General features: G+C 34.2%; 1 protein-coding gene and 2 non-coding genes across 6 annotated transcripts in view; 1 reads left to right on the top strand and 2 right to left on the bottom strand.

Moving 5' to 3' along the window:
• CLINT1 (clathrin interactor 1) overlaps nucleotides 1-22,922 on the top strand; it is a 55,857-nt gene extending 32,935 nt beyond the window's left edge. For 2 of the 4 annotated variants that reach the window (XM_059699056.1, XM_059699059.1), the window contains 7 exons: nucleotides 30-207; nucleotides 3,562-3,808; nucleotides 6,416-6,485; nucleotides 13,122-13,196; nucleotides 17,401-17,690; nucleotides 19,926-20,130; nucleotides 21,196-22,922. In XM_059699056.1, coding sequence (XP_059555039.1) covers nucleotides 30-207; nucleotides 3,562-3,808; nucleotides 6,416-6,485; nucleotides 13,122-13,196; nucleotides 17,401-17,690; nucleotides 19,926-20,130; nucleotides 21,196-21,542 — 1,412 coding nt within the window. In that variant the 3' untranslated portion in view covers nucleotides 21,543-22,922. The remainder of the gene's footprint in view (nucleotides 1-29; nucleotides 208-3,561; nucleotides 3,809-6,415; nucleotides 6,486-13,121; nucleotides 13,197-17,400; nucleotides 17,691-19,925; nucleotides 20,131-21,195) is intronic. The other 2 variants (XM_059699057.1, XM_059699058.1) reach the window with 2 other exon arrangements.
• On the bottom strand, nucleotides 583-686 carry LOC132236248 (U6 spliceosomal RNA). Its single transcript, XR_009453209.1, has one exon. It is a non-coding gene; the product is annotated as a U6 spliceosomal RNA (small nuclear RNA).
• LOC132236278 (U7 small nuclear RNA) lies at nucleotides 4,390-4,453 on the bottom strand. The gene has a single exon (XR_009453228.1). It is a non-coding gene; the product is annotated as a U7 small nuclear RNA (small nuclear RNA).
• Nucleotides 22,923-24,119: the final 1,197 nt, after the last annotated feature.

Genomic DNA, 24,119 nt, shown 5'->3' with positions numbered 1-24,119 from the left:
AGTTGCTTCTCTTTTTAATGCTTATATAGGTGAAAGATATGATCCTGAACCCAAATCAAAATGGGATGAGGAGTGGGATAAAAACAAAAGTGCTTTTCCATTCAGTGATAAATTAGGTGAACTGAGTGATAAAATTGGAAGCACAATTGATGACACCATCAGCAAGTTCCGGAGGAAAGATAGAGAAGACTCTCCAGAAAGATGCAGGTATTAACACTTTGTATTCTGGGTCACTTGGAGAGGGTGCTAAAGTTATGCAGCTGGTTTTGTTTTTTGTTTTGTTTTTGGGTGTTATCATTATTTGAGGTTCAGCTTTTTCCCCCTAATATATTTACGTTTTAGGTACCCAGAAAAATTGTGCATAAAGTACAAAGTTGCCATATTAACACACATAAAATTTCTACTGTCATTAACATCTCATATTAATATGGTTCATTTATTAACAACTGATAACCAATATTGATAAATTGTTAACTCTGTTGTTTGCATTAGGTTCACTGTGTTGTATGGTCGACAAATGTATAATATCCACCATTATAGAACCATATAGAATAGTTACCCTGCCCTAAAAATGCCCCATGCAAAAATATGGAATGATTTATGAATTTGCATGTCATCCTTGCACATGGATCATGCTAACCTTCTCTGTATTATTCCAATACTAGTATGTTTGTTGCTGATGACTGGCTGTGCAGCTGTTTTTAAAATTCAAGGTCAAACATTATTTGAAATTTGTATTAACACGCTTTCCATATTGTCTGTGTCCATTTATTTCTAAAGTTATCACATTTCCTATATGTTTTTATTGAGGCTATTTATTGGAATTACTTTTTTGCCAATAAGAACTTTCAGAGCTTATTTTTCATTTGGGCATCAGATTATCCAGAAATCTAAGATATTGCTGAGGGAAAACAAAGTTTATTATATTAAATTTAAAACTAGGGTTTGAAATTTGACTCCTCCTGTGACATTTCATTATGATTCTGTGCCAGTGTGTACCAGAAAAAAAAAATTCCAAATGGATTTTTGGACTAAATGTTTTTGAGTATAGACCTATATTTTCACAAACTACATTTTCTAATGTTAGGGCATTTTTATTTAGATTTATATAGAGCAATACTTGGAATAGCATTAATTTTTTTTCTACTTACCAATATAGCTATAATCTAGTTTTCCTTCTAGTTAAAAGAGCAATGTATGTTGAGCACTTCACTTGCAAAGCAGGTTTTATAAGATTTTTTAATCATTTGTGCCCCATAGTATTTCTGATAGGCTAAAGAAAGGGTTTTTACCTTTACTGTATAGAAGTAAAACCTGAGGTCCGTTAAGGCTGTGTGGAACTTGCTTAAAATAACAATTAGTGATGGAAGCCTTCAAGTGACTTCTTATAACTAAGTACTATCTCTTTTTTTCCTTAAAACATATTAATAGTTCAGATTTAGGGGTCATCAAAAGAGGAAATATAATTTTGAAACTAGGGATTTTTTAATATTTGTTTAGTGTTTCCATATATATTAAATCCCTGGAATTCCTGTCTTTTTCAACACTGTTTCTAGATATGATCTTTGAAGAGCTAGAATTTATTTTTAGTGCTTTGTGTATATCTATTTTATAACTACATTTCTAGCTCTTTAATACTGAAATAGTTACATATGATAATAAATACTAAACTTTGGGAAACGGTGCCTACTTCAAATATTCTGTGCAATTTTTCTCTCATTAATGTTCTTGTGGCCTGTGTGTTTACATTTTTACTTTGGTTTAGAAAACACAGAAGCCGTATATTCTATTGCTGTTTCCTGAGGAAGTGTGGGAATCAGGTAGATAAGGTGGTTAGACATCAATGTATTCTGGTGTTAGTACTTTCCTTTGCCCTTCCATTCCCACATTCTCAGTTTTTCTTTCTGGGCTTTTGTCGTCTTATTCTTGTTTTTTTTCTTTTTCTACCTTGATTTTTTTTCTATGTTGACTCTACGACAGGATCTGCTAGAGTTCCTAACTCTCTTATATAGAGTATCCAAGTTTAAGATTGAAAATACAGTGTGTATTTTTTATCCTAGTAATTAAAGGGCACACCAGGGACTTCACATCTTGGAGTATTTGTAAGGAAAAGAGTAGATTTTTGGACAAAGTTGCATGTTACTCTGGCATATTACTAGAATTTTAAACTTCTTGGTTCATTATTAAATTCAGGAATTTTTGAACATAGATCAGATCTGAGGCTTCCATTTCATTGTGTGCTAGTCAGGTGTATGTTATCAAATTGTAAAGAAATTACTTTGTATTGAAATAAAATTGGACCTCAGAAAGGTATGAAATTTCTGTTTTACTTACAGGACTGATGATGGGGATCTTTAGGTCATTTGTGCTGAGAAATTATATAGTAAGTGATAAGGGCTTTTAAACACTTACTCAGGATTTGTAGATTCCCTAAAATGCTTATAGATTAAAAAAAAAAATGCATTTAATCCCTTTGCTGTGTGTAGGAAGCCATTCTTCTTGATCCTTGATTTATACAGATTTGGAATGAAACCATTCAAATGTGTTTATATTTAAGTAGAAATTGTGTTAGATTAGTCTGAGTTAAATTACATTTAGTAATAATAGTCATAGTTTTAAAGAGAATTTTCAGTATTTTATTTCAGGGTATTTTAAAATTAATTTTTATAAACCACCTACTCTAAAATTAATATAGGTAATGGAGTATACTTTAGATAATTTCTCTCTGTGTTCTACTTGCACCAAAGAAAACCCCAAAAACCCCAATGCTTTATTACTGAAAAATGGACTAGCGCTGGCATTTTTTAATTCATGGCATATGAAAAACTCAGGTTTTTTTACTCATTTTGTATTTTTTCTTCTACACTGTTAAAAAAATCTTTTTGAAAACATTGTAAATATTTGTTTTAAAAAAGATTTGTTTTCTGTGAAGCAATGTGTTTGATCTGCTGATATTATAGTAAAAAAGAGCACAGTTGTTGTAAAGTGTACTACCTTATATTTCTCTGCATTTATAGTGTTTAATCATTTTAATTTAAATATAATATTTAAAACATATCCATAGAAATTGAAATATTTTCTTATGTATTGCATTAGTATATGAGAGTCAATGACAGAATTAAGTTATATAAATGGAACTATAGTCCTACACAATCCATTTCAAAAAAATGGTCATCAAATGCAGATGTTGGAACTCCTAGGGTCTCCTCTTTTGATTCTGATACGATAATCTGTTGATTTTTAATTAATATTTAAATCTATAATAAATAAGCACTTCATTTATTTCAGATATTTTTTGTTTGTACACATTTATGTAAATACATTTTTATAGCAGTGTTTTAGACTTATCTAGGGAATTGGTTGGGTTCCCACTTTCCCTCCCCAACACACACATTTCATTATTCATATAGCTTAGATAATATTCTGTTGATCCCTGTCAAATAGTCAAAGTATGGAATTTTAGAGTTACTGTATTTGAAATTCTCTAGCTCAAGTCCCGAGGACTCCATTTTAAAATAATCCCTAGTCTTATTATTTTGCTTTATTTTTAATATCTTTTAGCGATAGTGATGAGGAAAAGAAAGCAAGAAGAGGCAGATCTCCCAAAGGTGAATTCAAAGATGAAGAGGAGACTGTGACGACAAAGCATATCCATATCACACAAGCCACAGAGACCACCACAACCAGGCACAAGCGCACAGCAAATCCTTCCAAAACCATTGATCTTGGAGCGGCAGCACATTACACAGGGGACAAAGCAAGTCCAGATCAGAATGCTTCAACTCATACGCCTCAGTCTTCAGTGAAGGTGGGAATGGCACGAATTTACACATTATACACAGTTTTATTTTTATAAATTACTTTTAGAATTACTGCATTAATAGGCTTAGGCATTTTCAGACAATCATTAATTATAGATCATTTGGCATGTATTACTCAGAGTCATTCATTAATAATAAGAAATCTCTTAGGGGAAAGAAATCTGTCTAATTCCTGAATGAATGTCTGCACTTTCTATGAAAGTAGAAATGACACTCTTGGTTCATTTGGGAAAGGTTGTGAATCAGAATATAGTACATCTGTTTCCATCTAGTTACACCTCTGGTTACCAAGTACAACGAGATTCACTAAAGAAAACATGGGAATATTTGGAAGTTGTAAGAAAGGGCAAAAGAGGACCAAGTAGATGTATAGGGGAAATGGTCTCATTTAATGCAGAGATGGCGCCTTTAAGTGGGAAGCTTATTTATTTGGTGGACACTACTGATCCATAGTAGCTCTTACTCTTGTACCTTCCTCATTTATTTTTTATTCACTACAGAAATGGATGTTCACCTACTAGATACCTGGTCACAGCTAGTCCTTTATTTTATTTATTTTTATTTTCGGGGGGGCCTTCCGGTAAAAACCGGAAGACCTGCTGGACAAATTAAAAAAAGAGCTGTAAGCACTCACAGCTAGTCTTTTAGACAGAAATGTGCCAAAGAGGGAGATTTATCTCAAAAAAGCTAAATTGTTTTGTCACTCCCCCTACCAGTGTTTGCTCATCTTGTATCTTTGCATCAGAAGTAGCTAAAAACTAGGGGAAACATTTTTCTAATGCATCCTGCAAATAGTAGATGACTAAAAATAAAGCTTGTCCTACTTATTGTCAAGAACAAGTAGTATGTATGCCCTAGCCGGTTTGGCTTAGTGGATAGAGCTTCGGCCTTCAGACCAAAGAGTCCCAGGTTCTATTCTGGTCAGGGGCATGTACCTTGGTTGCAGGCTCCTCTCCAGGCCTGGGTCCTGGTAGGGCTCATGCAGTAGGCAACCAGTCAATGTGTTTCTCTCATATCAATGTTTCTTTCCCTCTCTCTTCCACTCTCCCTAAAAGTAAATGGAAAAAATATCCTCGGGTGAGGATTAAAAAAACAAAAAGAATAACAAGTACTATGTCAACTTTTGCCAAATACCTTCTAGTTACTAGTATATAATTTCACTCACATTTGCTCTTTTCAAGTTTTGATAAAAACCTCAAAATTACAACTCAACTTTAGTTGTAGTTAAAGAGGGGATATGGCTGTTACTTCTTTCTGGTCTTAGATTTCCCCTGTTGTGGATATAGTCATTTTACTGATGGTGGCAGTACAGGATCTAGTAAATAGTTAAAACCCAAATACATGATGGTTATTATGTGGAGAATTCATTTAAGGTTGCATGAAGAAAATTATCCCAACTGCATAGTTTCTAAACAATAAATCAAGATTTTTATATTTTGTAGGATTTTAAATATCAATTGTAGTACAGTCTGAATATGTCACTCTGCCATAAATATTTTATATTTTTAATTTTGTTTTTACTACAAAAAAAAGTTCAGAAGGTCAGTTCTTTTTTTTTTTAATATATTTTATTGATTTTTTACAGAGAGGAAGGTAGAGAGATAGAGAGTTAGAAACATCGATGAGAGAGAAACATCGATCAGCTGCCTCCTGCACATCTCCCACTGGGGATATGCCTGCAACCCAGGTACATGCCCTTGACCGGAATCGAACCTGGGACCTTTCAGTCCGCAGGCTGACGCTCTATCCACTGAGCCAAACCGGTTTCGGCCAGAAGGTCAGTTCTTGAAAAGTTTCTCAACTATTGTAGATCTCTTTCAATCTCAAGGCCTTTTTGAACCATGATACAATATTTTAATCTTCAAAGCTCAAATTAACAAGCCTAGGAACTCACAGTGTTTCCCTATTGCCTAGCAATTCTGTTCTCATGTAGTGTGTATGTATTGAATGTATAGCATATGCTTCATAGTGCTTGGCACTATGGGGAAGAGAAAAATCATATTACAACTCCAGCCCCAATATTTAGTTTGGGAACTAAATATGAAATAATTAATGTCAAGGTATATCAAATAAAATAGAATTGTACTGACTTACATAGTATGTAAACACTAAGTGTTGCTAAAGTTCACAGAATCATAGAATTTTAGAGCTTGATAGAATGTTGGCCTGTAATCCAGTAGATCTCAGACATTCTGAAGCATTGGAATTATCAAGGGAGCTTTGTAAGACTGTACAGGCCAAGATTCCAACCTGGGCAGTATGACTCAATATATTGAGATGAGGCTGGGCATATGTACTTTTTAATGCTTCTCATGATTCCGATACATAGCATTAAGATTGAGTAGAAAGTATATGTTCCAGAGTGAAATGTAATAAGAAACAATGAGTTAGGGAAAAGAGGAATGTGGATGTTACAGAAACGATCTCTCCATAAGGATTTCTGAGTCACATCTGTTTTTTCAAGAAAACTAAATCTACCCCTAGTAAGATAATTACAGGTATTTGTGTCTAAGTTGGAAATTAGAGTACAGCAGATTCAGAAAATATAATAAAAATTAGTTTTCTAAGCTTATTAATTGTCTGTGTATTTTCAGACTTCAATGCCTAGTAGCAAGTCATCCGGTGACCTTGTTGATCTGTTTGATGGCCCCAGCCAATCAACAGGTAAGCTTCCACATTGGCTTTTTATTTTTTAGAAACCTTGGTTTAAGAGAAGTTTTTTAAAATGTCAAATAAAAGGTGGGATGAAAAATAAATTTTTTTGTTGTGGATTTATTTTTAATATGAAATTAGTGAGCCTTGAGCATTACTTGGGGGGAATTGTCTAGTTGCCTGAAATAAGGAAGAAGGGTGCTTAAATATTTTATCGATGATTTAGTATTTCCTTAATGTCTTTACCACTGACTATTTGGGGTCCTTTGCTTTCTTCATAAGCAAAATGTACTGCTCTGCTTGTGTTACTATCTTGTGCTGAATCTTCTGGCTCTCAGTATCAGCCATGCCTAGAGTTCATTCATTTATTCAACAAGTATTTGTTGAACCAGACACAGGTCTGGGTCCTGGAGGAATATAATGCTTAGTAAAACAGAGTTCTTGCCTTCTTGGGAAGGTCAAGTGGTGGAAATGCAGTAATTGTTAGTCAAGAGTCACAAGTAGTTACTTAGTTACAAACATGCTTAAAGAAAATTGAGATTTTATATTGCATTCAGTGATTATAGAGTTAAAACTTAAACTCCTGTGCAACAGGTCAAACAGCTTAATAAATAAAATTTCTCTTTAAAAACAATTTTCCCCAACCTGTTTAAATTTCATTTCACATTAAATTGTAGATGGCAAGATTGGTATGTAAGTAATGTGCAAAAATAAGTTTATTGTTCCTAGTTGTGTGTAATGATTTTCTAAAACTGGATTAAAATTTACATTAGTGTCTAAGTGGAAGTCGGATGGAAGTCACTTCATTAATAGTGCAGTACATATAACTCATATGAAGTCTCCTGTGATTTTCTTTTTCTCCTTGCCCACTATCATAACAGTCTTGGACTGGGAATGAACTCATAGTGTGTCTGGTTCCACCTAGTTTCTGAAATTCTTTAATTCCCATTCCTTTTTTTCTGTAACTATAAAATGTTTCTAAAATTATCCTTTAAACTCTATTGAACTATCATGCATAAGGTTACAAACAACTGCATTAGTTTTCTTAACAGTTTATGTGCTTTTTGTATGTTTAAGTTTTTAACTGAAGTATATTAACTGGCAGCTGGCATGAAGTCCTATAATAAAGACATAGTGTCATAGAATATCAACTATTTTGGACTTCATGGCATGAAATAGTAAAGAGCCCCTTTCATGCATTTGTGGAAAGTTTTAATGGAGCAATCAGAGAAGAAATAACTAAGAAGGTCAGATGAGTGGATGTAACTTTTTCCCTCCGTGATTGCTTTGAACAGAGAGAATTATTAAATACCTACATGCTTATTTGCTTGACAGGAACACTTTGTGTGGTTTTTCTTCTCCAGTGCAAACAGTAGATTGATTAATTAAATGGAAATAGCAATTAATATTAATATAGTAATTGACACAAATGAAATCTGGAAGGTTTAGCTTAATATTCTCTTAAAAACACACACACAATTGCATGTGGGAAGTCATCTCCTATTTGAAACAGTATGTTTAACCAGTTTGTGCAGACTTTCCCAATCAATATATAAATTTTGTTACCCAAAATATCTATTTTAGTAATATATTTGAAATTGAATTCAGCAGTGAAAAAATTGGACATTAAATCTTTAGCACCTACATACACATGAGGAAGTCTAAGAATCTACCATGTTAGTTAGCATTGCTATTTGGTATGCCATTGGGTGTCATTTACCAGATGTGCCTATGCTTATAATGTTACTATCATGCACATAAAATGGACACAAACTATAAACCTAAGCAGATATCGCATCTGTACTGCTCACCAGATAAATCTCCTCTGAGAAAATGTTTAGATTTTCTCTTTTTATATGTTATATCCTTATTGTTAACAACTTCAAAAATATCCATGTGGTAAAATCATTGTAGGATATTTACCAGGTTTAGAAATATACATGTGAAACCCATTCATCAAGATTTACTTGAGCCCAGCCAGTGTTGCTCAGTGGTTAGGTGTCGACCTATGAACCAGGAAATCATGGTTCAATTCCTGGTCAGGGCACATGCCTGGGTTTCAGGCTCAATCCCCAGTAGGGGGCATGCAGGAGGCATCCGCTCAGTGATTTTTCTCTCATCATTAATGTTTCTATCTCCCTCTCCCTTCCTTTCTGAAATCAATAAAAATGTTTTTAAAAAAAATTTTTTTTAAAGATTTACTTGAGACTATTTTGATAAATGTCTCACTGTGGTGATATTCTTTTAAAATCTGTATTCAAATAATATTTTGGTGGCTTTTATATACAGGACATTTCTAAGTAAACATTTTAAAATGAATAATATTTTAAAGTTTTTAGAAAATAAGCCAATTAGAAATAAAACACCCAAAACCATTCCATTTCATTTTTTAAGTATATCTCACTTTAAAAGTTCATGTTGTCTTCTTTGTCCCTTTGTAATTAAGGAATTTAGGTCATCGTTAACATACTATTAAATAAGTTATTTCTAGTACAATAAATGGTGTTGAAGACGAAATACACCATAGTTGATAGACATTACATGATTTGCATATGTTTTGATTTCTTTTTTTTTAAGTTAACTTTTTTTAAAGATTAAAGTATATCATATCAAAATGTTCACTACATTTACATTTGAACCTGTTACCTGTATCTAATAATCTCTAAAGTTTGTTGAGGATATTTACATAAATATGAACTGCGTTGTTACATCCTTAATACATCAATTTATATATTAGAGTTTCCTGGAAGTTGTCTCTAGTTTAAGCCAAATTTACAAAAGTAAAAAATTTTAATATATTCTCTTTTCACTATAAAAGTAATGCTAGAAATTTCACTAGAAATTTGATGGAAAACAAGTGATTCGCCATAGAGTTAACTATTAATTTCAGTGAATACTCTTTTTAAAATACATTTTCTATATATTCAGTCAATATATCTTAGCATTTATTGTGTGGCAAATCTTTTGTCCATTTTTTTAATTGGGGTGTTTATTCTTAAGTGGTTTTTTAAAGAATTTCTTAAATTTATTGTATTTACATTTTTTGTCATTTTAAAAAATTTTGTGTTAGAATTCTTTATGCAGAAATTTGTTTTCCTAATGCAATCTACATTAAATTTTTTTGTTGAAGGAAATTTCATTTGTAGTTCAGCTATATTTTTCCTGTTCTCACAGTATTGCTTTGGAAAATACATGTTCCCAGCTGGTGACTGTAAATAACCTCCTTGCTACTCTAAAAAGGCAGATGGAAATGGTTCATTTATAATGACAGCTCTCATGTGGGAATCTTGAAGGATAGCTCTTGGTGTGAAATTTAGCAGTCTTCCACATGCAGCATTTTTTGATAGACTCTTTGATTTAAATTCCCTTAGATAGAAGTTATCTGGGGAAATGCTTAAGTATAGAAAATTTCTGTTGAATTTAAGGCATTGGTATGAATAACATCATGCATATAGGTATGGATAGTCCCTTCTAGGAGAAGACTTTTCCTAAATAAAGAGATTTTTAAATTTTAAGGTAATTTTCGGAGTTGAAGATCAAATTGTGTAAAAACACAAGTAGAATCATAATTTCTGGCACTTTAGAAGATAAAAGATAAATTCTTTTCGAGGAAGGGTGGCTTCTGTCTGTAAAATAGTTAAGTGTGTATGTTTCCATTCTTTTTTAAAAAATTTTTATTTACTGATTTTAGAGAGAGAAAGGAAAGGAGGGAGAGAGGAAAAAACATCAATTTCTTGTTCCACATATGTATGCATTCATCGGTTGGTTTTTATATGTGCCCTGACCAGGGATTGAACCCACAACCTTGGCGTATTGGTACAACTTTGTAATCAGTTTAGCTACCCAGAATGTTTCCATTCGTCACTCCCAGTGTTCTTAAATTAGTCATGTTGAAAACAAATTCCTTTATAGTATGGATGGAGAAGAGTAATATTTGCTAGAGGTATGCTATAAATATAGTATAGTTTTAATTTAGGTGTTAGAAGGTAGAACAATAGAATAACTAAGGTAGGTAATTATCTAAAATATTACATTCAGGATATGACAAAAATAAATATCTTACCCAATTTGAAGTTGTAATTTACAGTACTCTGCTTTTATCTGCAACATGAATTTTCTTTGTAGCCCAGACTGAATAGGATTTAAAGATTCCTCACTTGTTTGGCATAATAAATTACATATTGATGCTTATTCACTGCTTGGATGAAGCAAATTAAAATAATCCCCAATTTTCAAATCCCTTAATGTTATAGTAAATGATTAACTATCCTTTTGTTACCTAACAGTAAGTATACTTTGATCAATATTTTGAACATGAAGGAACATTACAGAAGACAACTTATGAATATTAAGCAGCAACTGTTTGCAACATTCATTTCCCTGCTATTTTTTTATTAATATATATGCCTGTTTAAGTAGTTTAAAAATATAGGTCATTGAGCTTTTGTGCCCCTTGTCACATTTTATAATGACGTATGTACTTATAAAGAGAAAAACAAGTCACTGTGATATCCTTTGGACAAAGCAAAAGTAGATGTATGAGCTGTAGTGTTGATAGAAGTAGAGAACCTTGGCCTTGGTGGGATGGGAGTTAGTTTATGCTGAGTGAGGATATGTGTGAATATGTGCATCTGTAATAAGGTGAAAGAATGAAGAATTAAGTTATGCCTGCTGATAGTTGACTTCAATAAATGTGCATTAAAAAGAAATAATAAACACATGTGTATCCAAAATTGATGTGTTCCTTTTATTACTGCTGGCCATTTATTAAGAAGGGGAGATGGTTCTAGTTTAATTAACCCAGTTGAGTGTAGCAGATGGGGCAGAATGTCTTGCAGCGATAAGACAATTCAGAAATGGCACCAGATGTTGGAAGCTGTCCCTGGTGGTGTTTGAGTGCAGCCCAGATGTTCCAGTCCCACCTGGCTAGTTTCTAAGCACTGCAGGCTAAGCAGCTGTGATGTAACCTGTATAATGTTCGCATAACACTAAAAGCACCATAATTGAACTGCCGCTCTAAACTTCTAAGTTTGTGACTCTTAAAAGGTGAAATCTTTAAGGACAAACAAAAATAAGGACAACTATTTAAGGTTTTAGATCCTTTGGCTGTTGCTATTTAAGTGATAATTGGAGAGAAATGGGATATTAAAATTTAATTTAATGTTACTGTTCAAATTGTAGATAAAAGTAAATATTCTTACCCAAGTAGTGTTTACAAGTAGTGTCTCATTGTATGAGAATGTGATGTTATGCACAGAGATTGATTTGGATCTCACCCCTTTAAAAACACCAGTTTAGAAGTAGCAAAACGGTTACTTTTTCATGTAATAAAAATGCAAATATTTGCTTGCTCATGAACTAAACAAAGTTTTTTCCCCTAACTTTTATTTTTTTAAATTTCAAACCTACATAAAATTTGCCTTATTTTCTTTCTCTCCTTAGTTCTCTTGTTGTTTTATTGTGTTCCATGCAAGGGAAAATTGCAAACATCATGACTTTTTGCCCCTAAAATATTTCAGTATGTATCTTCTTACAACAAGGGAATTCTCCTTTTTAATCACAATATAATTATCATACTTGGGAAATTTAACATTAAAACACTATTAGTATCTAATAATATACAGACCATATTCAAATTTCTCTGGTGTCTCAATTATGTCATTTCAGGATAGCCCTTTTTTAAAAATGCAGAGTCCAATCAAGGATCATGCATTTCATTTACTTGTCATGTTTCTTTAGGCTCCTTTAATTTAGCGCAGTCCCAGTCCTTTTTGTCTTTTATGATGTTGACATTTTTTGAAGTCTTAAGAGTAGTTTTACAGAATGTCCTCAATTTGTATTTGTATTTGATTCATTCCTCATTAGATTCAGATTTAATATTTTTAACAGGAATTTTCTACATGCGTGATGATCGCCTTTTCAGTTCCTTACAGTAATGAGTCCATGAATACTATTTTGTCTCATTATTAAGTTTGATCACATCAGTTGTTATCCATCCAACTTCTCCATTGTAAAAGTAGCTTCACCCCTTGGTATTTACTAAATAATCAGTGGGGTGGTATTTTGAGATTATGTGACTATCGTATTTCCCAGCAACATTTTACCCAGGTTTTAGCATCTATAGAAGATTCTTATAAATACCACAGTTGGCTGGATAAACGGCATGCCCACGTTATGTTCATGAAATATAAGCGAGAAGGGTCAATTATCCTACTAGACACAGAACTGAGGAAAGTAAGAGTCTGTGGTAGCTTAAAGAGAACATGGTGACATGAAAACCTAGATCAACAAACTAGTTTTTATGATGGGTCTGGGCCAGGGGTGGGCAAACTTTTTGACTCGAGGGCCACAATGGGTTCTTAAACTGGACCGGAGGGCCGGAACAAAAGCATGGATGGAGTGTTTGTGTGAACTAATATAAATTCAAAGTAAACATCATTACATAAAAAGGTACGGTCTTTTTTTTTTTAGTTTTATTCATTTCAAACGGGCCGGATCCGGCCCGCGGGCCGTAGTTTGCCCACGGCTGGTCTGGGCCCTCTAATAGTGGGTATATTTTAAGTGTGGTGCTAAAATGGCTTCCTGAAATTATTATCAATTGTTCTGTGGTTCTAACAGTTTAACTTTTTCCTCATACTAAATTTCTAGGAGCATCAGCTGATTTATTTGGTGGATTTGCTGACTTTGGCTCAGCTGCTGCATCAGGCAATTTCCCTTCCCAAGGTATGATCCAATTTGATTGGCCAGAAATCTAGGGTCCGTGAAAAGGTTATGAAAACAAAACTCTCTCCCTCCCACGTCAGCTTCTTTTTGGCATTTCTTTCCCTGTTATATTTCTAATTCCTAGTGAATTTATTCAGTGGTATATTATTGGGCCAATGTCTTAATTGTGCCAAAGGAATTAATTTGCTCACAAACCATTCAGGTACACCTAAATAAAATTGTTTTTATTCATAAATAAAATTTATGATTTTTTATTGGGGGGGGTAGGAAGTGTGAATAAGGATAAATCTTATTTTAGCAGCAAGGGTATTGTGCTTTATGTTTAGCTTATGATTTTCATGAATGAAATTCAGGGACCTTAGATTTGGGCAGACTATCTTACTAAAATTCATTGCTTTATAATCTGGATATCTTAAGAGCAAAGAGCATGTCTATGAAAGATCATTGAACTTCATTTTGACAAATCCTTAAATAGTAAGCAATTGGATATCAGGAAAAATTTCCTTATTCCATGTTAGTCCAAAAGTAAAAAAAATGCCCTAGACTTACTGTGGTGATCATTTCACAGTATATACAAATATTGAATCATTATGTTGTATACTTAAAACAAATATAATGATATATAAGCATGAGTTGCAATTTTAGGAAGTTGGAGGCTCAAAGGCTTTCCCAAAGTTAAACGGTTACCATAGTATATGGCAGAGGTAGAAAGATAAAAATATTAATTAAAAAGGGAAAAAAGACCCTAATCCTTGATGTTTAAGCCTATGTTCTAGGAAGTTGGCTTTTTTGTTTTTGTTTTGCCTTTTTAAAAATTGAAATATAATTGACATAAATATTTTAGCTATAAAAATCTTAACCCTTAGGGGAGGCAGGGAGGAAAGATGTAATTTAACTGAATTAGTCTTATTACTCATTTCTAGTAGAGTTATCTTTTGTTATAATAAGTGGGTTAAAATTTGTATTTAGTAATGTCTGGTTTAGGTTTGTAAGGATTTAGGAAGAAAGAGCCATAGTTTTAATGTGGTTTGGGGTTATTTTGACAGCCTACTTGTGTAAATTTCAGGTATTTCCCAGAAAGCAGAATTATGGAGTAATTTAACTGCTTCTTTTAGAAGTGTGGGTATGCCTTCTAAGGGTTCATATCTTGCTTTAGGCAAATCAAAGTGGAAGATAAACATTGCCCTAATTTTACAGACTGCCTGTGTAATTCTCAAATTCTTATATATATAAAGTTGCCTACTATGCAAATAATTCAAATATATTACTGTTACTAAGTGATACATCTCTTCATCTGTGTGAATGTGATTAATATAACTTGATCACCATTATGCAAGGGGCTGAAATGGTTGCAACAATGATTAATCATTTCTGAACAATATATGCCCCACTAGAAATATCTTCCACCCATGATTAATCATCTCAGATAAAGTTTTCAGATGGGGCAACACATTTTGCCCCAGTTTCTATTCTATTTCTGTTTTATATATCAAGCAAATAGAAAATCAGCATAAAGTATACTTTATCCAAGTCTTACTTAAGTTAGTTTTAATTGTTTAATATATAGAATTAATAGTAAACCCTTAATTCAGTCTCTTTTGTAAATAAGATCAGAGACATGTTTTAGTAAAACCCTGATATAATGAATATTAGCCCAGTTCTTGTATTGAATTATTGGTAGAGCTTAGGGTTTCTAAGTGAATTACTTTCTTTTGGGGTGCTTACCTTTTAATATGATAATCCTCCTCCTATATAATAAAAAGGTGATATGCAAATAGACCAAATGGCAGAACAACCGATTAAAGCACAATATGCTAATGATATGCTAAAGCAGCTCAACCATTAGCTATGACGTGCACTGACCACCAGGGGGCGCGTGTGGAACATGGTGGGCATGGACTGCTGCGGGATGGTGGAGCAGGTGAGGGGAGGCGCCAGACCAAGGCAGGGTGCCGGTGGCTGTCATGAGGCGAACCTCTGGTGGTTACTGAAGATTCTTTGCTCCCGTGCACCACGGCCCCGCTCACACCCACTGCTGGCACTGGCCCTTATTGCTCAGTTCCATCAGTGGGTGTGAGTGGCGGCTGCTGGCCCCAATTGCCCCTGAGGGCTTCTCCACCTCCCACTGCTCCTAAGGGGCGATCGGGGCAGTAGCCCCTACTTGCACCCACTGCCAGAGCTGGCTCTAATTGCTCCATGCCGTCAGCGGGTACAAGCAGGGCCGGCGCCATCAGCACGTGGGAATGCGCCGGCGGGAGCAGCGCTGCTGGCAGACAGGGGACCAGGGGCCAGCAGGAGGAGCCGGGCAGGGGTGCAGAGGATGAGGGGTAGGCTAGGGAGCCTATTCATGCACGAATTTCATGTACTGGGCCTCCAGTAAAGAATATAATATTAAAGACTGAATGTTGTTCTCTTGATATTTAGCATAATAAGACACAGTATTGCAGTGATTGGGTTACCTTTTCACCTAAACAGTGTATTTCCAAGTTGTAAGTGAACATGGAGTACAAAGAGATGATGTTAATTAACTTAGAAATACAAACTATTTGCTTTCAGATGACAGTTTATATGTCACTTTTTTAAATTTGTTGTTCCATTTATTGATGCATTCATTGGTTGATTCTGGGTTCTGTTTTGTTTTTAGCTTTCTTCACTTTGCTTTTTCAACTTCCATGAATTCATATTTATCTATTTGTCCCTTTCTTAAAGAAAGATTTATTTACTTAGATGTTTGTGTAACCTGGTTGAAAACTTTTTAAAGTATTGCTTGTTTTTATATTCATTGTGTTCAAAATAGTTAATATTATGTATGAAGAATTTATAAATCTTGACTTACACTTTTATATGGCATACCTGAAGGAAAGAGTATGATATCTTAGCTCTTCCCTGTCTTTTCACAATTAATCCAAAGTAAATATAACAAACCTCTTAATCTTCACAACTTAGGGTTGTGTTTGTTTGTTTAAGTGAGGCACAGAGAGGTTTAAGTAGCTTGCTCAGGGTTTCACAGCTAGTAAGATACAAAATCCATATTTTTAAACACCAGTCTTTTAACTTACAAAGTTTTATATTATTGAATGCATTAAATCTTAAACTTGTAGTTATACTTTAAGTGTAGTGACAGTTACCTTTCTTTTTTAAAATATTAGCATGAGTTCCCTCTGAAGACAATAAGCCACATTTTATTTAAAAAAATAGATTTTACAGTTCTATTTGAAGCAAGCAGTGTACTGAGGTGATACATATATTATGGCTACCTACGGCCCTTGTATTATCAATGGAGCACAGCTAAATGGGTGAGAACTTCTTACAGAAATTTACTAACCCTACTCTTAATTTTATTTTTTTCTCTCCATGCTATTTTGCTTTTGTCTCATAAATTTAATCTCATGAATTTGGGTTTTATTTACATGAGATGGTATAAATTGTAGTTTGATTTTTCTTTGAACTTTTTAAAATAATAAATTAATGAAATGAGTGTCTCTTTGCATAAAGATTCTGGATCTCCCAGCAAAAAGTTTAGCCAGTTTACAGGGTTTTTTTGCTTTTGGGGGCCTCAGGCTAGTTCATTTTTGTTTAGCTGAAACCATATTTAATATTGCATACTCAGGTGGAAGGGAAGTTGTGACTATACTTTCTACTAGAGGCCCCGTGCACTGGTGGGGTCCCTTGGCCTTGCCTGCACCCTCTCGCAATCCAGGACCCCTCGGGGGATGTCGGACTCCCGGTTTCAGCTCAATCCCCGCAAGCCAAGCTGAGGGACCCCACTAGTGCACAAATTCGTGCACCGGGCCTCTACTATGCATATAAGATCTTTGGTTAATCACTTCCCTCTGAGATTTGCCAGTCTGTTCTATGTTTCCATACCTGTGCATTGAACGTCTGCCCCCTAGTGGTCAGTGTGCATCATAGCTAACAGTCGAATGGTCAAACAGTCACTTAGGCTTTTATATATATAGATGTGTCATTGCTGACCTGCTAAGAGATAGATTTTACTTCATAGGCGTTTTCTCTTTTTCTTTGTTACCTTGTTAACACTCATGGAACATTCATGAGAAAGAATAATGTCCAGATGGAGGTGGTACCTGAAGATGTTAATTTGGATGGACACAGATCATCTCTAATTTGTTTCAGTTTGTAGATTGTTATATTTGTACTGTGCACTTCAGAAAGTTTCTTACCCTTACCATTCTCTCTTTCTCAGTAACTACAAGTGGGAATGGAGAGTTTGGTGATTGGAGTGCCTTCAACCAAGCCCCATCAGGCCCTGTTGCTTCCAGTGGTGAGCTCTTTGGCAGTGCCTCACAGCCAGCTGTAGAACTTGTCAGTGGCTCACAACCAGCTTTAGGTCCATCTCCAGCTGCCTCAAATTCTTCAGATCTATTTGATCTTATGGGCTCATCCCAGGCAACCATGACATCTTCTCAGAGTATGAATTTCTCTATGATGAGCACTAATACTGTAGGGCTGGGTTTGCCCATGTCAAGATCACAGGTGAGTTGTCTTCCTCCCTTGGAAATTGTGATTCATAATCTTTGAGATGCTCTAACTAATTTAATAGGAGATTAGCATAAAACAAAAATGAGCAAGTAATGTATAGATAGCTTTGGCACATTGCATTTATCTTACACACACTTTTCCCTGGTATAGTCATTTTGAGTTCTAGAGGGCAAGCCTTCTCGATCATCTGTAGTCCATGCAAAGCCAAGCATGGTGCCTAGCACAGTGATGGCACTTGCTGAAAATTTATTGAATTAATTTTAAAAACTGTATTTAATAGTTTTGAAAAAATGTTTTTAAGGAGAAGGAATTAATGACTAGCATACCTCATAGATATTGCAGGCTTGGTTCCATACCACCACAATAAAGCGAGTATCACAATAAAGCAAGTCACATGAATTTTGTCTTTTCAGTGCACTTAAAATCTGTTTGTGCTATATTGTAGTCTATTAAGTGTGTAATACCTTAATATCTAAATATATACACACACACACACACACACACACACACACACACACACATAAATATATACACCTTAATTTAAAAATTCTTAATTGCTAAAAAATGCTAACCATTGCCTGAGCCTTCATTCAACAAGTCGTAATCTTTTTGTTGACAGAAGGTCTCTGCAAAGTGCAATAAGAAGAGGTATACCTGTATTGGCTTCACCCATGGCCAACATTCGCTCAGTAAAATCTCTGGTCGTGTTCTTCAAGTGTCACTTATTGGTTGCAAACAACCATTGCTAATAAAGAAAATCATTCCCTAAAAGGATCAATGTTGTTCCATGTTCTGGGCCCACTCTACATTATGTAATGTTTATATAGGCTCTTCTTTTAACTCTCATTTTCATTAAGGAAAATTAAAATTAGGAGCTTTTTAATTCACTTACCTAATACTAACTTAGAATTTGGACAAGTGTAAAGTTGGAATGAAAAAAAATATATATATATATATATACACATATATATACATATATATATGTGTATATATATATATATATATATATATATATATATATATATATATATGTCTTAAGTTGTACCAAGAACTTACTATTTTTTATTGAACCTATTCAGAATATTTGTGTATGATGTTAATTACTCTTTGTTGTTGTTGTTGTTGTTAATGCTCACCAAAGGATATTTTTTCTGTTGGTTTTTAAAGAAAGTGGAATGGAGAGGGAGAGGTAGACAGAGAAACATCAAAGTGAGAGGGACACATAGATAGGTTGCCTTCTGCACGCACCTGCTGGGGATTGAACCTGCAACCCAGGAATCTAACCTGTGACCTTTAGGTCCGAGGGCCAATGCTCTTAACCACTGAGTAGCACTGGCCAGGGCTAATTACTCATTTTAATGTGTGGATTCTCCTCTTTTGGGTGTTAGGATGAAGGAAGAGAAGAAAGAAGCAAAACGTGACTGCTCTTTATAACAGAAATTAGATCTAACATTAAGAAAATGGACATGAAAGCCACACTAATACCATTAAATTGAACTATGCACCACTGAACAAGCCCAAGCCAGTTTATTTTTGAGTTTCTTTTTTATGATATAAGCATAAAGCCAATCTTCTTATTTGCAATTTTAGTTGCAGCTGTGTTGTGATTCTTTCCAATGGTACATTTTAAATTATACTTTCTATTGCTATTCCTTTCCCTTTTTCTGTTCTTTTCACAGTTATCCTTAGTAACTACCAGACAACTTTGCTTCTCTCTCCCGAACTTCTTTCTTCTCCTGAATTGGTCCACAAATACCAAGCTCCACTAGTGTTGTTCACTTTAGTCAGTGGACATGGACATGGGGCAGGGAAATATCAGTCAGGATATATGAAATAGAATTTGGTGTTTTGATTGTTTTGCTTTTTATAACATGAGAAATCATATCCTGAGTTCCATTTTGTAAGAATAAATATTCTACTTGTACTATTATATTTCCTTAAAGCTACACTAACCTGGGATGGTGGCTTTTAGACTTTGGGTAATGGGAAGATAATTATTAGTGTAAATATGTTGTTTGTTTCTGCCCCAAACATGATTTGGACTTCTAACTTTTGGGGAAGTTAGTGATTCAGGGTATTGAAGACAGTATAGAACATTTGTGGTTCTTTTTAGTGTCAAGAGTTTATTACAAAGTTATGTATATATTTGGAGTTACTGTGATCAAACTGCCATCTGTTAATCTTTATAGAGTGGATGCTTAATTTTTAGAGCATTTTTCTATTTTCCAGCCTTTGCAAAATGTTAGCACAGTGCTGCAGAAGCCTAATCCTCTCTATAATCAGAATACAGATATGGTCCAGAAGTCCGTCAGCAAAACCCTGCCCTCTACTTGGTCTGACCCCAGTGTAAACATCAGCCTAGACAACTTGCTACCTGGTATGCAGCCTTCCAAACCCCAGCAGCCATCGCTCAATACAATGATTCAACAACAGAGTAAGTTGCCCCAAGACTTCCCATTTCTTTGTGTACATGGAATCTTTTGCCTTGATGCCAGGATTGCTTCAAGCCATGAATAACAGACTGTGTGTTCACTCGAGATTATTTTCAAATAGTACTTGTTATCCCTCCTGACACATTGAATTACTTTGTATTCTGCTCTTGACATGATACAACTTACTGTATTGTGGTGAGTGTTGGGGGCCTTATCACTAAAATAAAAATAGTGGTAGAAAATTTTTTTAGTATAGGCAAATATAACAAGGATACAAAAATCATCTGCAGTCCATAATCCATGGATAATCACCATTAATTCATACTTTTGCCCATCGCAGAGTTGGGCAAAAGTAGGTTTACAGTTTGTATGGAAAAAACATGAAGGTTGTGATTATAATGATACAAGAATAAACTGTTTTGCATACTCATAACTGTAAACCTACTTTTGACCACCCCTGTATTTTTAATACTTGAGATCATTCTGTCTATATTTTGTTTCTTGCAGTTCTCATTCAACATAATTAACATTTTTTTCTGTATTGAATATTAAGAAAAATATATCTTAGATCTTTATAGTTATCATATCAGTGTACAGTTCCTCTGTTGTTGGTTATTTCTATTGTTTCCAGCTTTTTGCTATTAAAAGAACTCCATAATTTTGTTTGTATAATTATTTGTGCTTGTGATTTTTTTCCCCTTAATGTTCTAAAAATACAGTGAGTCACAGGATTTAAACTTTTTTATGGTTTTTGATACACAGTAGCTCCTGACAACTTGTTTCGTTGGATTCCACAATAGATTTTGTGGAAATGATTTTAAAGTGCCTTCTGTTTTCCCCCAGGCCACTCTTACTGTTTCCACATCTTTGGGATACCAAAGCTAACAGCCACTGAATATTTCTCAAGAGCAAACAATGCAAGTTAATTGACGTCTCTTGTAAAATCACTAAAAGAATTTTATTGTGGCTTACAGATAATGATGGTTAGAAAGATTGCATTATTTTTCTGCTCTATGAATCTAAGAATTCAGTGTGGTAAAGTTCTTTTGTCTCTTTTCTTCTGGTAGATATGCAGCAGCCTATGAATGTGATGACCCAAAGTTTTGGAGCTGTGAACCTCAGTTCTCCATCAAACATGCTTCCTGTCCGGCCCCAAACTAGCCCTTTGATGGGGGGACCCATGCCTGTGAGCATGCCCAATGTGATGACTGGCACCATGGGAATGGCCCCTCTTGGAAATACTCCGATGATTAGCCCGAGCATGATGGGCATGAACATGAACATAGGGATGTCAACTGCTGGGATGGGACTGACGGGCACAGTGGGAATGGGCATGCCCAACTTAGCCATGACTTCTGGAACTGTGCAACCCAAGCAAGATGCCTTTGCAAATTTCGCCAACTTTAGCAAATAAGAGATTGTAAAGGAGCAGATTGAATGAAGGATTTTTAGTGGTGCAGATAGGTGATGTTGGGATGGAAAATGCTAATCAATTCCCCTCTTATCAGTTAATTAAAATAAACCTATGTAAAGAACCAAAAAGGGTGTTTTATAATAGTGAAAAATCTAGTATTTCAAATTGCCAGGCAAGGGCAGTTCAGATGAGGCAGTCAAACTATTTTCCCAGTGAGAATTGACCAATGGGGTAGTGAGACCATTGAAAAAAAAGCCTTGATAAATTGAAGAGCCCATTTTAACATCATAATTTGCGGGAGGACTGCAATAGGGCTGAATAAATATGTTTGAATCTCTAATTTTATACTTTTCTTTTCCTGAGGAACTTGATTTTTCTGTCCCTGAATCACCTTATCATAATTGGATCTGTTCCTTTTACTACCACTCTTGAGCCCATATATTAAATCATTAAAGTTGGATGATCAGTTTTTTATAAAAAAATATATTTTTATCCAAAAAAGGCATACATATGTGATTATGGCTAAATCAAAGGTAACTGGAATGTATATACTTTTGCTAATGTTCCAGCAACACTGCTAGTATACTATCCAAATTTTTATTGTAACAAAACTTCTTTAAGTAATTGGTGATAGCTATGGGAATTTTCCCATATCTTCTGCTATAATTATCCTGTGCAGAACTAGGAAAAATATTTTTTTCAGGACTGCTCTATTGTTTCCTTTAAAAGAAAAGAAAAAAAACACCTCCAGTATTTTTGTTTGTTTTAGCAGTCATTATTTACAATTTGCAGTGGTTAACTTGGCAAGGCTTCCTTCCGTGTTTGTCCCTGTAGCCACCATTTATCAGCAACAGTCAAAAGAGAAAAATATTTATTTTTATTTTTTTGGTCTCTTTTCAAAAAATTGGAAAGATAAAAATCCACTAAGACCTTAAGTTAAATATAAATGTTAGAACTCAGCAATGTCAACTTTTAGGTTTTATACAGTATTTGTTTTGTTTTGGTTTCAAGTGTGTATAATAAGGCATTAGCAATGTGGTTCCAATAGAGAGAGGTTAAATATATATAATTAAAGGAGACCTGTAGCAGTCAAAGATTTTATTGATTTAATGGCAAATAAAGGAAATTAATTAAAATGTTTTTGTTTTCCTGCTGTAATTCTGCATTAAGCTCACATGAGAAATCATGATTCCAGAGTTTGGAATGCAAAATTGTTTCACCCTCAAACTTGGGAATATTTTTAAAGATAAATACTATAATATAGGTATCAAATTATTACCTCCCACTTTGTGTTGAAATTTTTTTTATCGATAAAACTTTGTTTCCATTGTATTCATAATGTTCTGTTATAAATAACATTAAAATGTTCATTAAAATCAATGTCAAACTGCTTTTTCTTTCATTCTGTTAGACATTTGAAACTGGGGGAAGTATAATTTGGGCAAAGTAATTTTTATAAATAATTTAAAATTATTTAATGACTTCTCTATTTTTCTTATCAAACTCTACTGTTAGGAATTTAAAATGAAGCAGCAAAGCTACCCTGACCCCCTCCATTCTTGCTAATGTTTCATCTACAACATTTCTAATTAAGCAGAAATTCATGTACTTCTGCTAAGTGGTAATGAAAAGTGATTCATTTGTTGAATAAGAGATGAGAGAGAGTGTAATTAGGTGACTGTGGTTTTTAATCTTTCAACAATTTAGTGTGTTTAGATTAGTTTCAAAGAATAGGAGCTTTCAAGTGTTACTTCAGAGCATTCAAGCCAGGCTCTGGTGGCAGTATGGAGAATATCTTCACTGATAATTAAAACTCATAATTTTAAATGAATTTTCTATAAATTGAGAGTTATAGCATCACCTTTATATGGTTCTTGAAGGAAATATTTTGTTTCTAAACTTTTGTGTTTAAAATTTTTTTCCTAATAAAATTAAGATTTATTTGTAAAGCATTTTCTGTACTATGCCTTCTTCCTATGTTGTGTCTATGGACAGAAGTAAGCTCCCATCTCAAGTTATTATTGCACCTCAACATACAGTTTGATATTTTACCAGAATGTTTTGTTTTAGAGCCCATGAAAGAGAAAACATAAGACTTGCCTCACTGAAGGTCCATCCAATTTAATGATTCATCTCTGAAGGGGTTACTAAGTGATACTTCAAAGAAAAGTTCTAATACTCCCAAATCATTTGGATTTGGCAAGAAAATACTTTTCTTTAATAATCTATTGGTCTCCCTTTTGCCCATCCTATACCCCTTTTCCTTTTCATCAGCTTCTCTATTGTACCTATTTTTCATCCTGCCTATTATTTGAAGGGTGGAGGGTGAAATAGTTGCAGTTCTAGCAATTTACATATAAGGAGTTCTCACTGCCACTCCAGGTTCATTTTTCACTGATGCAATCTTCAGGTATTTTAAATGTTTCCTTTATTATTTAATATAAACTGCCTGAAGGATACCCATGATACTATTGGTTTGAGGGTAGTCACTAATAAGTTGAGACCTATATATTTGGAGGGAAGGGGTTAATAATTTTTTATCAAATATTTATGAAGCTGTCCTGTGGTAAATAGGCT

The sequence above is a fragment of the Myotis daubentonii genome, chromosome 5 (genome assembly GCF_963259705.1).
Source record: "Myotis daubentonii chromosome 5, mMyoDau2.1, whole genome shotgun sequence".
NCBI lineage: Eukaryota > Metazoa > Chordata > Mammalia > Chiroptera > Vespertilionidae > Myotis > Myotis daubentonii.
This window is presented reverse-complemented; position numbering and strand designations above follow the sequence as displayed.